The sequence below is a fragment of the Pseudonaja textilis genome, chromosome 5 (assembly GCF_049901715.1).
Source record: "Pseudonaja textilis isolate UNSWEBS1 chromosome 5, rPseTex1.2, whole genome shotgun sequence".
NCBI classification, from domain to species: Eukaryota; Metazoa; Chordata; class Lepidosauria; order Squamata; family Elapidae; genus Pseudonaja; species Pseudonaja textilis.
The window spans coordinates 34,292,752-34,312,123 of record NC_141994.1 but is presented as its reverse complement, the minus strand read 5'-3'; the positions used below and the strand labels follow the sequence as shown (position 1 = coordinate 34,312,123).

The 19,372-nt window shown below is 35.8% G+C and overlaps 1 protein-coding gene across 6 annotated transcripts in view; it reads left to right on the top strand.

Annotated features, from left to right (window-relative positions):
- Positions 1–790: 790 nt before the first annotated feature.
- Positions 791–19,372, top strand: part of KCNC2 (potassium voltage-gated channel subfamily C member 2) — a 71,590-nt gene continuing 53,008 nt past the window's right edge. For 4 of the 6 annotated variants that reach the window (XR_015743821.1, XR_015743820.1, XM_087934461.1 and 1 more), the window contains exons 1-2: positions 791–1,346; positions 2,357–3,104. Coding sequence is in view for 4 of the 6 variants with exons in the window: in XM_087934461.1 (XP_087790587.1) it covers positions 2,376–3,104 (729 nt within the window). In the remaining 2 variants the exon portion in view is untranslated. Of the gene's footprint in view, positions 1,347–1,693; positions 2,005–2,304; positions 3,105–19,372 lie in introns of those variants that run through there. The other 2 variants (XM_087934459.1, XM_087934460.1) reach the window with 2 other exon arrangements.

The following is a 19,372-nucleotide window of genomic DNA, read 5'->3' as shown; positions in this document are numbered from 1 at the left end:
TTGGGAGATCAAACTGATATTTGATTGAGAGAGTATGTAAAAGATAGTAGTGCATTTAAATATTTCATAGTTATCTTCAGGAAGTTCTTGAGATTTTCAGTGACAAATGCCTATCAAGTACAAAAAAGTTTAACTGTTTAGAATCTGAATAGGATGCACACATCTCAACCTGATATCCTTCAGATTCCCTGAACTCTGTTCAAAAGAGGAAATAATTATCAATGAATTGTACTACTTTTTATGATTGCATCTTTCTCCATATTCATCACTGAAAGATATTTTAAAATATAATTGTATGATGCAGTGATTTCTCTTCATTTTCTGAAGGAGGCAGAAGCATTCATCTTATTCTTCATTTCACGGTACTTTTAAAGGATTCTCTAGAACTTTGAAACCATTAAGTGCATGCTACTAAATTTGAATTTCTGAGTATTATGGCAGGGTTGTGTTGATCCAAGTTATTTATTCACAGGGACAGCTAGAATATTATAGAGAAATTATTTTGCAAGATCAGTGGGATTGGGATGTAAAATTATAAATAGATACCTAAAGAAATATCATCATCACCATCCTCACTATTATGTTTCCTTCAGTGTTAAGTTGGCCAGTCATTGAATCTTTGAAACCATTAAGTATTCTGCCAAAGTGTTGAGGTTCTCTGTGTCATTCGCACATGTAGCTAAGTGTCACTTTTGCTGCTCCCATCAGATCAAATTAGATGCTCCTATTTTGGTGTAATCAGCATGTAAAGGGAAAAGAGGGAGATGATGCTTTCTTTAGAGCATTTTTGTATCTATTTTAATTTTTGGAAGATTGTTTTTAATGATTGTGGCAGTTACACTAGCCAAAGAAAGAATTGCAAAAGGTCTGTCACGAACAGTAATTTCTGGAGAGTGGTGCTGAAAGGACAGCTCTCTTCCTCCGACGTCTGTTAAAAAGCGAGGAGCCGCGTTTTCTGGTTCACATTGGAGTCATAGCAGGGGCTAGTTGAAGAGTCGTCTGCTTAAAGCAGCAGTGAGTCTTTCCTTTGCTGGGAGCCCATTCTGTTGATACGCTTTCCATCCCCCATGTTTTTGTGGTGGTTTTTCTCTGCCTGATGCTAAAGCGTCTCATCTATTTTGCACAAGGACAGAAGATAGGTTTCCTAGCAGCAGGTGGGGGTTGCTTTTATTGCGTTCGGAGCTGGCAGTCAAGGGCGCTGGAATGGCCACCTGAAGATGGACGGAAAAGCCACACAAAGAGGAATTCTTCGTTTGATACTGGCACACAAGGAGTCTGGAGGCAACTGAGAAAGGACAAAGAGCGACTGGGACGTGAAGAAAAGCCTCTTTCTCTCCGTCATTAAGGTATTGAGATGGATGTGAAAATGGGGGGGGGGGGAGTGACTATCACAGGATGTTTCTGTTAATCAATTGACAAAATCTGGCGAGGATGTTGGCGATAGGAATCTGCTAGTAAGGTTACATTAAGATTGATTCTGTTCAGGGTGTGCCTAGAGATCGTTGCTGGGGAGGGGCATAAAGACTGTTTTTGCCACCAGTCAAGCTCTGGTGTCTTCTGGAGGTATTTTATTTTTAAAATTAGAAGATGGACAGATGCCACCTTTTAGTTTAGACAACTTGATCTCAAGAATTCCAAAGAGGAAATATGACTAAGGTTGACCAAACTGACCGCTGCTAAAGGAAAACAGCGTTTTAGCTTCGACTGTATTGGAATGGGTGGGCGGGTGCACATTTATAGGAAGAGTCCAGACCATCATTGGAACAGGAAGGAGGGGAGGAGACAGGGATGAGGAAAAGAAGCCACCTGATAATAAGCTAAATAAGGATGCTTTTGCAGGAGTATGAGGACCCTGCGCTGAATTTTGCTCAGGACAATAGCTATTAGGAGTGCCAGGTTTGCTCCTGAGTCGATGGAGAGTAACTTTCTCACTGCTGAGGTCCAATAACCTGCCTACTATCCGCACTTTGGAAAGAACTTTGAAGGAACAAATTAGGAGATGCGGTAAGAGATTGGGTTTGGTCAAGGACAAGCGTGTGGAACGGAAAAATAGGGGAAAGGAAGACTTCAGAGTGGGACGATTTCACTGTGGGTACAAGCAGGAGCTGGATTCCAAAGGAGGTGTCTAAGTTGGAAAGAGGGCTCCCAGTGCTATGGCTCTGGGATTGTTCTTGTCCCCGGGTGAGGGACTTTCCTTTAAAATGCCTTCCCTTTCCCCATAGGGCGCCCTGGGAGAAGGCTCCTTTCTCCTCCCGCTCCCCGCTTGATTGCTTGGTACTTAGTAGTCTGTTGTCTTTTCCACAGGCGGCCTTAAAATAAGTGCCTTGCACATCTCTTCTCTCCTTCTCGCCCGCAGTCATGTCTGAGTCACAGAGATGGGGAAGCTCGAGGATAACGAGAGGGTGATCCTTAACGTCGGGGGCACCAGGCACGAGACCTACCGGAGCACCCTGAAAACGCTGCCGGGCACCCGGCTGGCTCTGCTCGCCTGCCAGTCCCAAGGCGACTCCCCTGGCGGCGGAGAGAAGCACCACCAGCCGCCGCTTCTGCCCGCCCCCAACCCGGCCCCCAACCCTGGAGGCGGCGGCGGCGGCCCCCTGGATACCGTGGGCGGGAGCGGCTGGAGTTCGCGGGCCAATGGCGGCGGCGTTACACGCGGCGGGAGCGGCGCGAGCTGCGAATTCTTCTTCGACCGTCACCCGGGGGTCTTCGCCTACGTGCTCAACTACTACCGCACCGGGAAGTTGCACTGCCCCGCCGACGTGTGCGGGCCGCTCTTCGAGGAAGAGCTGGCTTTCTGGGGCATCGACGAGACCGACGTGGAGCCCTGCTGTTGGATGACCTACAGGCAGCACCGCGACGCCGAGGAGGCGCTGGACATCTTCGAGGCGCCCGACCTGATTACCGGCGAGCCTCCTGGCGACCCCGACGACGACGAGTTAGCCGCCAAGCGCTTGGGCATCGAGGACGTGGGTGCCCTGGGCGCCTCTTCGTCTTCCTGTGCTAACGGGTCTCCTCTTGACGGGAACGGCGGCCGCTGGAAGCGGCTCCAACCGCGCATCTGGGCGCTCTTCGAGGACCCCTATTCTTCCCGCGCTGCCAGGGTAAGCGAGAAGAGCCGGGGAAGGAGGGAGAGCGCACCTAGACAGAGAGTAGGAAGCGCTCCTAATCTTTGAAAGGCCCCTGCTACACCATGGTACATGGGCTTGTTCAAAAGAATCTCCTGGAGGAAATAGAGTTGCAACTTTTACTGTCTTTATTTTATATATCACCATCACAATCACCATAAGAAGCGCTTTAGTGTAACCTTCCCAATGTGGTTTCTGTCTAAAATCTAGCCAGTTTGGGGAAGGCTGCCTTTTCCCCTTCCCCCCATTTATGTAAGGCAGATCAAGGCTTATAATGGTGATTGGATGTTGCATCGGCACAGGTAAGTTTCTTGCCAGCATATACATCTGTTGCCATGTACATTAGCCTCATATATCTGTGGCTATAGTGCTCCAGGGATGGTTATGCACATTATTTTGATATCCAGATGTTGCACAATACCTGTCCTGTTATATTAAGTGGATATGAAATTAGAAGGTAGACCTATCATACAAAGGGAGAGTAACCAAGGTCCCATTCCCTTATTGAAGACTAAGCATCATCTAAGTACATTGCACAGAAGTCCAAATTCTTACATCTGTATATTTGTCATGATTGTTTCCCTAATAGCTCAGATTGGCATATATTTGTGACATTATTTTGTATGATTAGATTATCTGTTCAATTTTTTTTTAAAAAATGATAGTTGTTCGATGTAGGAATACGTTGAAGTCTGGATTTCTCTTGTATGTGAAAGAAGGAAATGGCTTAGTTTTCTAGTATCCTGAAAATCAGGTGTATAAAAGAGAACACTGTTTATAAGAGATACGGTAGGAAAGTCTTAATAGTAAAAACTGGCATGAAGCTATGTAATATTTCACTTACTATGTGTTTAAATAACAAAGTTGTGAAACTTCAGAAGACTCTATAGGCCTATCCACTGAAGCAAGTCTAAATGGGAATAGAGTGTCAAGTGTGTAACAAATAGTATAATCTGATTCCCCCTCCCTTCCTTGCCCAGGTGCTGCGTACCTAGCAGTTCAAAGCGTGCAAATGAAGTAGATTAATAGGTATCACTTTGGTGAGAAGGTAACAGAGTTCCATATGCCTTTAGCATATAGCCATGCTTGCCATATGACCATGGAAAATGTCTTCGGACAACACTTGCTCCCTTGTCCAAGAACTGGAGATGAGCACCACCCTAGAGTCAGGCACAACTGGACAGGGAAACCTTTACCTTTATTGAAACAAACCCTTTGATCCTTAATAGAATGGGTAATTTATATCTTATAGACCTGTACTTATCACTGGCTAGCACACTTTTGCATGAACATCAAATGATAAAAATGCAAATATGCCAAATAAAGTAACAGTCAGTTTATGAATAACAAAGTGGCAAGAGTTTTCCTGAATTATGAAATAAGTACTTCCTCATCTAAAACTATCCACAGAAAGCTAGAGAAGCATTCTGTATTACCCTCTGCCTATAAGTTGGACCTCAGTATGAAGATATATGCTTGTTCAGATGCATTAAAGTGTTGTATCTCGATGTGTAGTCTGAAATAATAACCACTAACTTAGATAAGTTAAAGGATTAAAACTTTCATGGAAACAAAATGCTACCTGAAGAAATCTATTTACAGGCAGTTTATTTTGAATATTAATTATTGAGGTACAAATGACAATGGAGGATTTTTCTAAGAACAAGAAATCAAAAGAATATGACTTGGAATTGAAACATTATTTTAGATTAATTCAATTTCAGAAAGTTTTACACAGAGGAAAAAGCCAGGCGAAACAAAATAAAACAAAAGTATGACCATTTATGTATTAAAAGACATATTAACATAGAAAGGTTAACCCCTGCAGCTAGTTGTTTAATGGATAAGCTGTTATTAAAAGTTATAGAAGTCCCTGATAATGTTATAGCAATTAAGCAGTTTACTTAAATTACAAGAGTCAATTTTGTAATTAAGCCAAAAAATTAAACTAATTTCACTTCCACTTTAGTGTCATAGTCAGATAGGTAGTGTTATTTCCGAATTTCAGTTGATATTTCTGTTTCATTTGCTCTTTACTATAGTGTTCCAGTTGGGACTGTGAACTTTAGTACTTCATTTCTCTACCTTCTAATGGAGAGACCTTCACTGGGAAGAGTTGTCTCAAGGGAAATATGGTGTGAATGAGAAAATGCAGTTTTAGTTATATTAAAAGCCACCATTTATATAAAAGACCTCCAGTATTCCATAGGTATGGTAAATTTGTTCCAAGGTCAATTGTTCTAAGTGTAAGCAATAGGCGCATACAAGAACTATGATGTGCCATAAGCCTAGTCACCCATCTTCCACTTCATCTTCCTTCAGGTAATCTGTTTATTCTTCCTAGCTATGGCTGGATATGACCAGCTAGCATATCCTACATATGACAGGAACGTCTATTTAGAATAGAATAGAATGGCAGAATTGGAAGGGACCTTGGAGGTCTTCTAGTCCAACCCCCTTCAGGAAACCCTGTACCATTTCAGACAAAGGATTATCCAATTTCTTCTTAAAAACTACCAGTGTTGAAGCATTTATTTACATTGTGCTAGTGACTTTGGAGGATGAATAGAAGGGAGAATACTAAGAAATCTCAGTGGTTTCACTAAATCTCATCTCGCCAACTTCCCTGCTTCATTTTTCTGGTACTGTAAAATAATTTTCATTCAAAAAATGCTTGAACTTCACTGTAGAAAGACAGGATGTAGAACAAGGGGGTCCCTTTTTTTTCCAGACTGTGGTTAGGATGGCTGGTGACCTACAGCAACGACCTAAGACTAAAGTGTTGTAAAATGTGTGTGTATACACATGTATATACATATACATACAAAGGTTTAGGTGTGTTTGGGTCTTTCCCGTGTAAGATTAAGACTATCTTGGTGATGTTATACATATACATATACATACATACACTCACCATTGCATGATATGAATAGAAATTTTAAATTACTAAAGTATCTTTTTCAAAAATACCACATATACATAAGAAATAGATATGTGTACCTATCAAACTTGATACCTGGTGACTATGTGGACACATCCATAATTTTCTTGGTAATAATACTATTTAGGAACAATATAGAATCTATTCCATTGGCTTTTGGGGGGGATATAGTTCAGTTTTCGATACTAGACTACATTCTTAAAAATCCCAAGAAGTGCCCCTCCAAAGCTAATTTCAAGTCACAGGTCAACTATGTATTGTTATTTTCTGACTTATGTAGAATATAATAGTTTGAAAAGAATACCATAAAATGTTGCTACCAGTATTAAATTATAGATACAGTAATTGTATTGCTGTCTATTAGCATGATAAATAATATAGTTCAACAATATTATGGGAGTGAATGAAGCATACATTTTAAAAAATGTATATGAATCTCACTAAAAAGTACATGATAATAAAATTACTTAGAAGTTTGATAACCCTAATCAGTATTGCGTTGATTGGAGTGGGATTGTGTTTAATTTGAAGTAGACTTTTGATTAGGAGTTGCTCAGAGTTGGTTGGAAGATGGGAAACAATATTAATTTTTAAATAAATAAATACCATTCTTCTTTAACTAATAACTTCCTGAAATCCTGAAATAATTTTTACCATTCAAAGATAAAAAGATGTGAAAATTATTAAACTGAAAAGGGTTGGTTGGTTGATATAGTTCTTGCTCCTCCATGATAGAATGCTGAAAATTTTAAGAAATATATCAGAAGATTTCCATTCGATTTTCCTTACTGATAACTAGGTCCTATCTTCATATACCTGTAACTATCTTTTTTTCTGCCTTAATTTTATTTCTAGATCCACAAAGATTAATATTAATATTAATCCTAAATACATTCCCTGGAGAACAAATGGTGAACTCAGAGGGATGTGGTTTTGAATAAGCAGATTTAGATTACTATTTATATTGACATAAAATATTTGTGAGATCAAGTTTAATATATGGGTGTAGCACTAAACTAGAAACCTGAAAACTCATTGGGGACCATGAGTTCTACTCCTGCCTAAGGCACAAAACCAATTAGGTAATCTTGTACCAGTCTCAGCCCTGGGAAGCAGGAAATCGCAAACCTCTTCAAAAAACCTTGTCAAAATATTTTTATGTAATTGTCCAGACTGCTTCCAAATATCAACAATGACTTGCAGGCACACACACACACACAAAAGTTCTATTGGGTAAGCCCTTAACTCACAAGATGATTTGTAATATAATTTCTATTACATGTAAAAAGAAAGGAACAAGTGATTGCAGTATATTAGAATTTCTTTTTCCTGCTTTTGAATATGACACCGACCTTAAACTTTTTAAAATTTTCTATGTAGTTACAGTCATCTATATCAGATCTCTTTCATTTGATCTATATGATTGGTATTTTCTAAAGCAATCACAAAGGAAGGGAATAAACATCTTGAACCATATGAAATTAATTGACTACATTTGCCAGAGGCAGATGATGCTATTATAGTTCATGTGAGCAGTTAGATTCACCTCAAACAGATTTCAGGCATGGAAGGTTTCTACATTGAGAATGACTTTAAATAGCAATCAAGCAATACATTTCAATTGAACCTAGATAAAACAAATAATTAATCTCCATGCTTCATACCAAGTATTTAATATTTTTTTTTTCTTAAAAAAAACACAGTTGCAACTAACTGCTTATAATGAATAGCAAAGTATTTTGGATCAGGGATCTGAAGATCAATGTATGAAGGCAGTTGATCCTCATGGACTAACATTTGATTGGGTGTGGGTGAAGAGTGAGCAATTGCTATAGAAAAAACCCAGAACTGATGACTAATTTTAGGCTTCCCATGACTAATACTCTTGCTTCATATTTATTAAAGATACTTGCTTTCATTTTGTAACAAAAGTAGTTTTAATGGTGTCTTTTCTGTCCGAAACACCTTACTCCATGCCTTAGCTATAATTCGGAAGATTTTTTTAAATTATTAATTTTAAAAGCAGAAATTAAAAAACAGCATTAAGCTAGCATTTTAAAAATAGATAATTCTGATTTTTTATAATATTAATTTCAGTTTGTCTAACTCAGGAGATTTTTTTCTTTAGTTTATAATATATGGTTATGTAGACTAAGATTTTATCAGAAAGAATTGTTTCAATTCCTTGATGAAATTGCCCTTTTCCCCATATTTTGCAGCTGGACAAAATCTTTTCTGAAAAGTGAAATCCAAAGTTGTATGTATCATTCTTAGTGCTTTTGTACTACAGATTTACACAACAGTATTACAATATTAATAATTCTACTTTTAAATTCTTTTCTCTAATTAACACAAAAATAAATTTGTCTTTACCATAGCAGTCATTTGTCACTTTCATGCACTTTATTACAATTTGAAAAGATCTTTTAAGAACTTTTTAATTGTAACCATTGGCTGCCTCATTTTTCATCCCTTTTGTAAAATTATAGACGGAATAACAGAGAACAAAGGATTATCTATACCAAGAAGTTGCTGCAATTGATATTGTAGTCTTATCTGCTAATTGGCACTTCTACGTCCTGCTTCCAGAAACGTCTCCAGATGCTTCTTGAAGGTTAGGATACAATCTCTCCATGACAAGTAATTCCTTTAATTCCTTGGTCCAGAAGCCACTAAGACAATGCTTCCATGTAATTCATCCTAAAGTCACTTATCAGTCCTCACAACTTCATTCAAGAATCAGCTGAAGCCATGTCAAACCTTCCCAGCTTTTGACGTTAGACAAATGCAGCTGCGTGTCATTAGACACTTCCTTGATTCACTTAAGTATAAGAAGAGTACAACCAGACTTGCAAGATTCTGCTATTATAGCTACTCTCAATAAAAGTAGTCTCTTTTAGAATTGATTGTTGGTCTAATCTATTTGGTAAAGTAATCAACTTGCAACCCCTTTGTCCAATTCCAGTAAAATTATTCTATCAGGCAGGCCCAAGCTAATTCTGTTTTATAACTAGATTAGAATCCAGATAAAAATGGATCTGACTAATCCATATCTTTAAAAAAACACTAGAAGCTTCATACTCAACAAGTTTTAAATAGTGATTACCTATATTTTCTACTGGAAAATGGTTTTGAAATTGTTCCTAGGAAATGAATTTGGGTACATTTATTTATTCAATTTTATGTATTATGAAATACAAGTTTAATATACATTTTTAGAAAACCATTTTTTCAGCACTGACTATCAACTTTCAATCACACTATTTGACAAAGACTATTCTTTAGAGTTTGTGGCATGAAAGGACTATTATTATATACAACAATGACAATACAAAATATTTATTATGGGTCTGATTATGTTATATTCATATTTTCCAGAACTGGTACAAATTAAAATTGAGGGATTCTTTTAACATTTTTGAAATAGCTTGAGAGAAAGCAATCAGAGGGCCGGCTCTTTTTGTTAGAGAGACGGAGGGAATGAGATTCCTTAGTGCCCAGCATCTCCATTTTCCCTATCTTTGGCTTAACTGTCTAATGCTCCTCTTGTTGTCATGGAAACATATCAGCTTCTGGCTTGTTTTCATCAAAAATAGCACCCTTCTGCCATTTATAGTTCTTAGAAAATATTTCCCATTATTTTGCCATAAATGTTTTGTGGATTATCTACAATGACATTTCAAACAATGGTTGCATATGAATGTGAATGCATATATCCACAATCAACTGTGCTATAATAATCCAGAGAAATACTTCAAAATCATGATTCAACCATAGTTTGCATAAGTCTATCTGGAACAGAACTTGGGTTTAAATGTTCATATAACTAGCTCCAGATAAACAAAATGTGGGCTTCTAATTTGGAAAGCTTCACAGACAATAGATAGATAGATAGATAGATAGATAGATAGATAGATAGACAGATATTGATATCAATATCGATAGTGATATCGTGTGTGTGTGTGTGTGTGTGTAATGGGCACTTTCTCAGATTTTAACACTTGTTTATATTTAAATATTTTAAAATATAAACTCCATGTTAATCAGCATGTGAAATGGAAAGTTCAATAAAAATAACCGAGAAGAGTCTTGACTGTAGTCACAAACCACCATAGTGTAGGATATACCATAATCTTGCAATGGTGGGATTCAAGAAAGGGAAGCTGATGGAGAAACACATTTATTTTGTTGCCAGTGTAACTAGAAATGTGATGCTATAATCTAGAATTAGCTAAGATTTTTTCTAAGCTTCATAAAGAGTGTAGTGAAGATGATGTCAAGTTAAAAAAAGCATTCTAAATAATTAATCTGCTCTTACAATTACTTCTTGCCCTAATTTTAACTACATGAAGTCAATATACTGAAGGCACATTAAAATGTATTTGTTTTACAGTATATCTAGAAGTATTAAAATATATAACCTATATTTGCTATTCATTGAAGTTGGCTATTTCAGAATTCTAGGTACATTTTATAAGTTAGCATATTTGTGTCCTCATAGCTTCTACCATATTACATTGGTCAGTATTTTTAGTGTTATGAAACTTTTTTATAGTTATTTTTACTGCGATAGATTTAACATGGTAATTCCATTTAGATCAACGGTCCCACATTAGAGCAAGGCTGACTGGAGATTTGAACAACATATTGATATTCCACAGAAAAGCATTGCTAAAGTAGTAGAAAAACTGAGGTTGTTTGACATTTATTGAACTGAAATCAGAATGAAGAAAAACATAAAAAGTCATGAAATGTAGTATTGACAATTATAAAACTAGCCTGTTTTCAGGGAGTCACTATGGTAAAGCAAAAGCAAAAATGATTACATATTTGATGTACTGACAACTATAAGCAAACTATTTGGCATTCTACCAAATATTTCTCCTCTTAGTCTACTCTTTAATTGTTTAAGTTAGGAGTTACAATTGGAATCTAGCATTTCATCAGCTTGGCTTTATAATTTATGTATAAAAAGCATTACAAAAGTAATGCAGAATACTGTTATTATTGCATGTCAGTATTCATGAATGACTTCAAACTAATATTCAAGAAATATGTAGTTTATACTTTATATACACATTTAAAAGTTAGCTTTCAAATTCAGCATTTCAAAGATATTTAGACACCTTTTACTAATTCAATTCTGATGTGGTGTAGTTCACTGACATCAGTTTGTACAGCAAATAAATCACTTTACTTAACAATTATAATTAAACTAAAATACTTCCTTCATAAGTAAACATTAATGGAATGGGTAGAAGGTAGATACCATGGATTAATTCTATGAATTTCCCTGAAATGATTAATTCACAAGACACAGATCTGAATTAAATCAATTATTTCTTTTGACTATAGGTAGTCCTCAACTTACAACAGTTCGTTTAGTGACCATTCAAAGTTACAATGGCACTGAAAAATGTAACATGACCATTTTTCAAACTTATGATCACTGCAGCATCCCCATGGTATGGGATCAAAATTCAAACACTTGGCAACCGACTCATATTTATGACAATTGCAGTATCCTGTGGATATGTGATCACCTTTTGCCATACTCTGACAAACAAAGGAGATGGGGAAGCCAGATTCACTTAACAACCATATTATAAAAATATGTTAAGATTTCTAAAATAAATACAAAAACTAAATGATTAAAATGATTCCATAAAAGATAATTAAGGATGCACATACAACCTGGAAAACAAAAGAAAGCATAATAGAATACAACACAAAGTTGTTAATACTATTAATAAAATTATGAGCTATTTGATTCAATAATAAAATGCACTGGAAGTTTAATAAGTGGAATTATTAAAATTCTAATGTATATAGTAGAAAGGAGACATTTAAAAATAATTATGGTTTAGACAGTATTTATTTTCATAGTAAATAGACAGCTAACAAATGAACCACAAGTTAAAGAATATAATAAGATAAATGTATATTCAGTGAATATATAGCAACCACAAATAAGAACCATAAATAGTTAAAAAAGCATAACTTTTGGTAAACTAATGAACTGGGAATGGAACTTCAGGAGGTCACCAAAGGTTAAGATTGTTACTATACTAGTTATCATAGCTGGTTTTTCCTATTCCTATAACTATTGCATTTCTTTCTGAGAAGTCTGTTTTGAAACTGAAGTAATCTCCTTAAGTAATGAGATAGGATATGAATGGCTGCTGAGAGAGGAAAGAATTGCTTTGGAAAAAATTGGAGACCATCTGATTTTGAATGGCTTTTCCTCTTAAAACAGCCACATCCTATACAATTTGAGAAAGACCAAAATCTGGAGAGCGATTTCAAGGACACAGCTCAAAAGTACAGGAACTTATTTCCACATTTCTTTTAAGAAAAAAAATATTTATCTCAATTTATTAAATGCTTTAATTTCTTTTAAGAATTCATGTATTAAATAACTAGATAACAAGAAAGGTAAATGGTAGTTATATTATACAGTATATAGAAATGAAAGGCATCATGGAATTATGTGAAAAGAAGAAAACTAAAACAAATAATCACAAATATACCACATAGTCTAAGTCAATATGAACCCATGAAGCTACCACTAATGACATTCTAAGATTACAAATTTATATATACCCTATTAAGAGAAGAAATCCATTAATTTCACAATATTTCACTACCATTTTAATATCCATATATTGTATTCAATTGCAATTCTAAAATTGCTTGATATTGCATTTAACATCTATCTGGTGTGCAAATCTGTATAATGCAATCATATCTGAGAAAATGATTGATTGAAGCTCTCCCTTATATGCTACAAGAGGTGATCTTTGATTTACAACCATTTGTTTAACGATCATTTGAATAATAGCACTGAAAAAAAAAGATTTATGACCATTTTTCATACTTACAATCATTGCAGGAACCTCAAGGTCACATGATCAAAATTCGGGTACTTGGCAACTTGATATGTGTTTATGACAATTGCTTTGTCCCAGGTCATGTGATCACCATTTGTAATCTTCCCAGCCTGCTTCCAACAAGCCAAGTAAATGGGGGAAGTCAGATTTGCTTAATTACTGCATGATTCACTTAATAACCGCATTGATTTGCTTAACAACTGTGGCAAAGGGATTACAACTCACTTAACAATTACCTTGCTTAACAACAGAAACTTTGGGCTCAATTGTGGTCGTAAGTCAAGGACTATCTGTATCTGAACTAGTATTTGAAAGAAGAGGTTGAAGGTATTAATTCTGTTGGCCTGGGCCCTTTGAGTCAGTAGTTGTTTTGGAACAGTTGTGTGAAGTTACGTAGTACCTTGTGTTTCATAAGGAATGGAGATTATTTTGAAATCTTGCAATTCTATAACCATTTTAATTTCATATTGGTGTACGTTTTACATGGGAACAGCAAGAAGCAGAGAATGTCCATCCAATTCATTATGTACAATAACTTGAATATAGAATTCTGGTCACAGCAAAGTTCTGGTTTTGATACACATCATCAAGGAAAAGTTGCTATTTGTTAAATGGATAAAAACATAAGCATTCAAATTTATGTCTGTGGAACTAGAGATGTGATAACAAAAAAACATCCCTTAAAAAGCATTCATGTTTATCACAAGTCACATTGCCTTCTATAATACATGCAGCTGTTTGAATGACTCATATGTGTGACAACATCATCTTGTTACTTGTGGGCTTCTTATTTTTTGAGAAGAAAAGTCCACAGCTTTGAAATGTGATTATAAAGTAAAAGCACCTGGATTTAACTATCATAATCATCTTCTTAAAGGAACTTTTCCCCACGAAGAGCTTAGCTTTAGTACTAAGTGACCTTATAGGACCTAACAGCATCAGAAAAATACTGATTGATTGAAGTAGCATGAATGGACATTTAGCAGATGTTTTTCGTATAGTTTCTTACATTAGTCTATGGAGTTTTAATTACACAGTGTACTTCCCAACTGAGAAATAGCTTTGAAACTCCAAGCTATAACAGAGAAAATAATATAAGCAGAAATAGAACATGGAACATTTGAATATTGTAAATTCTATAATCTGCTTTAATAGAATAATAGCATCCACTTACAATAAATAATAGCACAACTCTATTTTGCATTATTCAGTCAAAATGCACTGGTAACTGGAATAAAACTAAAACAATGAATCACGTGTCTAGATGTCACAATGCAAGCAATTATGTACTTTTGTGCAGCACTGTCACATAAGTGCAAAAGGGTGGAGCTTTTGTAATGATTTCATAGCACACATTTTGTCACTTCTCCTTTTAGCATCCTTATGTGGACATCCATGTTTGGGGAACATATCTTAGAAGGATATTTGCAAACCATATTGTGTCTAGACAGGAACAGCCAGGAGTCTGGAAATCAAAATCAGTGAGAGATGATTGAAAGAGCCTGATATGTTTAGCTGGAGAAAATAAAATCAAGGAGAGATGTAACAGTAATATTCAAATATTGCAAAAGCTGACTTGTGGAAGAGAAGTTATATGCTATTCCATATAACTACCACAGAAGATCTACAGAACTACAACCAGCGGGTAAAATGGCAGAGAATTGGAATTTGACTCAAAGGTGGAGGAAATGAAAGTCATTATCTGTGGAAATAATTTAAAAAAAATCCTGAACTGACAATATTTAAATTGTGGGCTTGACAACTATCTGTCAAGATAGACTGTTTAAATTATTATACAAACCTTTTTGTTATAAAGTTTTCCTTATATTTAAATTCACTCTAGAAAGTTGTACTTTATACTAATCATTTTTGATCCTAGTTTCTGTGGCAATGTAAAATGTAGAGTAGTTCCTGAGCTTTGTTCCTATGTCACCGTTTTATGTGGTTGAACATTGATATCCTCTTTCTCAAGGCTGAGCATCCCAATTTTTTCTCACCCAAATCCATCAAGCACTTTTGCCACTCTCCTCTAAATCTGTTGTAACATATGCAAATCCTTTTGAAGTGGTTTCAAATTATTCAAATCCTTTTTCTGGAATACACCAGAAGCAAATACCAAATACAAGTCAAGTTGGTCTTACCAGTGCATAGCAGAGGGGAATAAGGCATTCATATTAACACAACACGTCTTATACAGCTTAGAACTGTGCTAGCTTTTCCAGTAACCGTCTCACATTGACAGCATTCATCTTGCTGTCAATGACTACACCCAGTTCTTTCTTGGGAAGTAATATTCCAAAGCTATGAATTCCTAAACTTGTCTCTGTCTTATTTTTTCTTCCCCAGTTTTATTTTCAGTCCAGCCTTTGAAGAGGTCCAGATTATAGTCACATTCCACCTTCCTGGGCATTGGTCAAACCTTCCAATTTTGCAACATCTCCAAATTTTATAAGCAATTCAACAGTCATGCTATCTAGTTCATTAAAAAAGGTGTTTAATGATATTGTACCAAGAGAGACCTACTGGTTTTTGTTTTCAGTTTGATCTAGACAATTACTGCTGAACCTCCAAATGTGGAATATGGTTTTTGACCATTATGGACTCATCCTACCATAATTAGTTGTTCTACTCTCTGTAATGCTGCCACCTGTTCAAAATTAGTATAAATGATTGCAAGGACATTCTGATTTGAGAAAGGACCTGCCAATATCAGAATCAAAATACTTTGACACTTTCAGAATTGGGAGTATTTTTAAGAATATTTTTTCCTGTTGAATGTGTTTTTTACTTAGTGTGCTATATACCCAAACTAACTCGACACTCCTGCTTCACTACGAAACTATGTGGTCGGGTTTAGTTTTTGGGGAGGAAAGTAATGAAAAAAAATTTCTGCCTCTGCCTACCACCATCTACTGTTATTCATCTGGCTAGCATCCTGTCAGCGTGTGAGAGAGTTAAGGGCTGTTTGAAAACTGAAATAATATTTGCTGTGTGAGCAACAAGGAGACAGTAAGGATCCTGGGTGTGGCTTAGCTCAACTATTCTGTACTAAAGCTGGTTGCTGTTGTGAAACTAAAACTGAAACATGGGAACTGAAACTCCTGTCCTCTGCTTGTGTTTTGCATTTGGAACAGAATTCTTTTTGGGTGGGGAGGGGGAGTAGAACTCCTTAGCATTAGAGTATGTTAATAATAATATACAAAATATTAATACTGTGATGGTAATTTCAAAAAATCCTTTCTTAATGTGCACTTAGAAGCCACCTAACATGCCAAATGTCAACTTTGTAGGCTTTACAATTTTGGAGATGATGCGTGAGTGGCATTTCGCTTTTATATATATAGAATACATATTGGAATGTGAGAGAGAAACCTCAGGACAGGATTGTGAATCAGGCAGAAGATGAATTAGATATCTCCAACCTGTTTTGCGTGCATTAAAAACTATCCAAAATGGCCCCATATGCTCTGGGATCAATTTTGTGATAATCTGTCAGTCCACAACTGTATTCTATGTAGCCTTTGAGGTCAGTTCTTTTTATCTGACAAAACTAGTGCCTGACATAAAGCTGGGAAATAAATATAAACTAATCTGCCTTTAACACAGAGAAAGCATAACTATTTCTGTAGGTAAATTGCCTTGAATATGTATCCAAGAACCAATAGCCAGCTGCAACCTGACAGTCTGATTTGAAAGAAGCTCATTAGCTATGATATGTCTTTGAAATCCAAATGAAAAACATTGTAGCCCAAGCTTAGCATTTAGACAGAAATATAAGCAAAGGAGTTATCAAAGAAATAGCTTTAAAGTGGCACAGAGAAGTTCAAGTTGTGATGCTTTGTGTACACAGTGAAATAAGGAACGTTTCATTTTTAAACCTTATTATGGAATGGGGATTTCTTTCTGCATAAATAATATGATTTAATCTTTAAAATACCGTTCCAACAATTCATCCCTTGATTTATTCATGTAGGTTCTTAAAGAGATATTTTTATATTCTTTGTGCATATCTAGGCTGTTTAAATCTCATTGCCTTATACTAAAAGTACAGAGAACTACAATAATTCAAAAAAGTTGTTTATTTCAGTTGAATTAACAGTCTTTCCAGATTATTAAAAAGGAAATAAAAATAACTAATGAAGATACAATGAGAGTGATACAAAAAATGAAATATTTAAGATTTAAGATTGCAGAGAAAGGTATCTTCCCATATTCAAATAATCCCATTTACCACCTCCCATATATTATTTTTCATGAAAAACCCAATTAAAAGTTTGAGACAAAAAATATTTCAGTCAAACCTACAATTCTTTTTAATTTTAATCATTCCCATCATCTCTTTTCCTCCTTCATGTTCTATAATAGTTTTTAAATTAGCAGTAGAATGAGAAAGAAAAATGGTTAAATTTAGGTTTGCTCCATTAAGTAAGCCCTTTTCTCTTAGACTTAACTTTTATTACATCGCTTCTCACATCTGCCACAATATACCCTTCCAAGTAATCTGAGCAGGACTTATTTCAGGACTGTTGAAAAAAGCACTAATGAGGTAGTCCAAATTCTAATAAAGAAACCAATTCTAACAAATTCTAATAAAGAAATTTTTCAGTTGTTGGTGTAATAACAGGCTTGTCTCAATATAGATTTTTTCCCCATGATAATCTGTCCCTAACCTTTGGGTCTTTGGATCTTTAAATGATGCATTCGTTGCCCCCATAACTGAGTCAGCTCACCTTGCTCCTGGCGATTATCTTCTATTTCCTTCTATTTTTTTTTCCAGAATTAGAACCTTTTCTAGAGCATCTTTGTATAAAGTGGCCAAATAGGGATAATTTAAGCCTAGTCATTTGTGCTTGAGTTAGGACTCTGGATTGATCTGTTTGATGAACCATTGGTTTGTTGGGTATCCATTTTATTCTCAGGAGTGATCTTTAGCACCAAAATTCAAAGGGGTCAATATGCTTCTTTGGCTTCCATAAAGTGTCACAGTGAATACTATGGCTTGTACAGTTCTGAACTTTGTATATGTGAATACATTATATCTCCTTAAAAATAATATCCTAAAAATCCTCATTGTGTTATCACAGAGAAAGAAATTAAATAATACAATAGACCATTTGATCTCTTTATTGTTACTTATTTCACTTTTTAAAATTTTCTTGCATACTGTATATATTTAAATAACTTATTAAATTATCCCTTTGCATACTGTATTTGAAAAAGTATTCTGGAAAATACTCTTATTTCCAAATAGAATAGGTGACACAGCCCATAGTTAAAGATCTTTTCTTTCATAACATAAGAAAGAGAAGTATAGCTTCTGAATCTATATGTTTCATATCTATGTATAAAACTGATCTTTACATCTTTGACAGGATTTTTGTTTGATATGGGTAAAATACAATCTCCCATCTAATATATAAAAAGTCAGATGAATATTCATAGGACAAGCCAGCTGTACTGTTATGTCTGTCTTCTGAGAACTCAAATTATCATGCACCAGTTCAGTTGCCTGCTTAATGAAAATAAATAAACATAGAGATAGACAAATGTTTTGGACATGACTGAAGGAAAATATATTTGCTCACAGCACAAGGAACATTTTGTTGTTAATGCCTGCAGTTCAGAGCCTTCTCAAGGTTAACTTGCTGTAGCATATATTCCAACAGGAGTGTTACATTTCTGGTAACTGAGAGTTATATCTTATAGCAGTGGTATACATAACAGATAACAGATAATTAGAGTTGGAAGGGACCTTGGAGGTCTTCTAGTCCAACCCCCTGCCCAAGCAGGAGACCCTACACCATTTCTGACAGATGGCAGTCCAATCTCTTCTTGAAAGTCTCAAGTGATTAAATCTCTCAGTTTCCATCCATTATATCTTGTCTGGCCTTTGGGTGCTTTAGAAAATAGATTGACCCCTTCCTCTCTGTGGCAGCCCCTCAAATATTGGAACACTGCTATCATGTCTCCCCTGGTCCTTCTCTTTACTAGACTAGCCAAGCCCAGTTCCTGCAACCATTCATTGTATGTTTTAGCCTCCAGTCCCCTAATCACCCTGGTTGCTCTTCTCTGTACTTTTTCTAGAGTCTCAATATCTTTTTTATAGTGTGATGACCAAAACTGGATGCAGTACTCTAGGTGTGGTCTTACTAAGGCTTTATAGAGTGGTATTAGTTGATGTTGATTGTATCTCTCTGTTGATGCAATTTAGGATTGCATTAGCTTTTTTGGCTGCTGCTGCACACTGCTGGCTCATATTTAGATGGTCGGCCACTAAGACTCCAAGATCCCTCTCACAGTTACTGCTATTGAGCCTGGTTTCACCCCGTCTATATGCATACTTTTTGTTAAATATGGCCCAGTGTCCTAGTCCAGGGGTCGCCAACCTTTTGGACCTTAGGGACCACCAAACT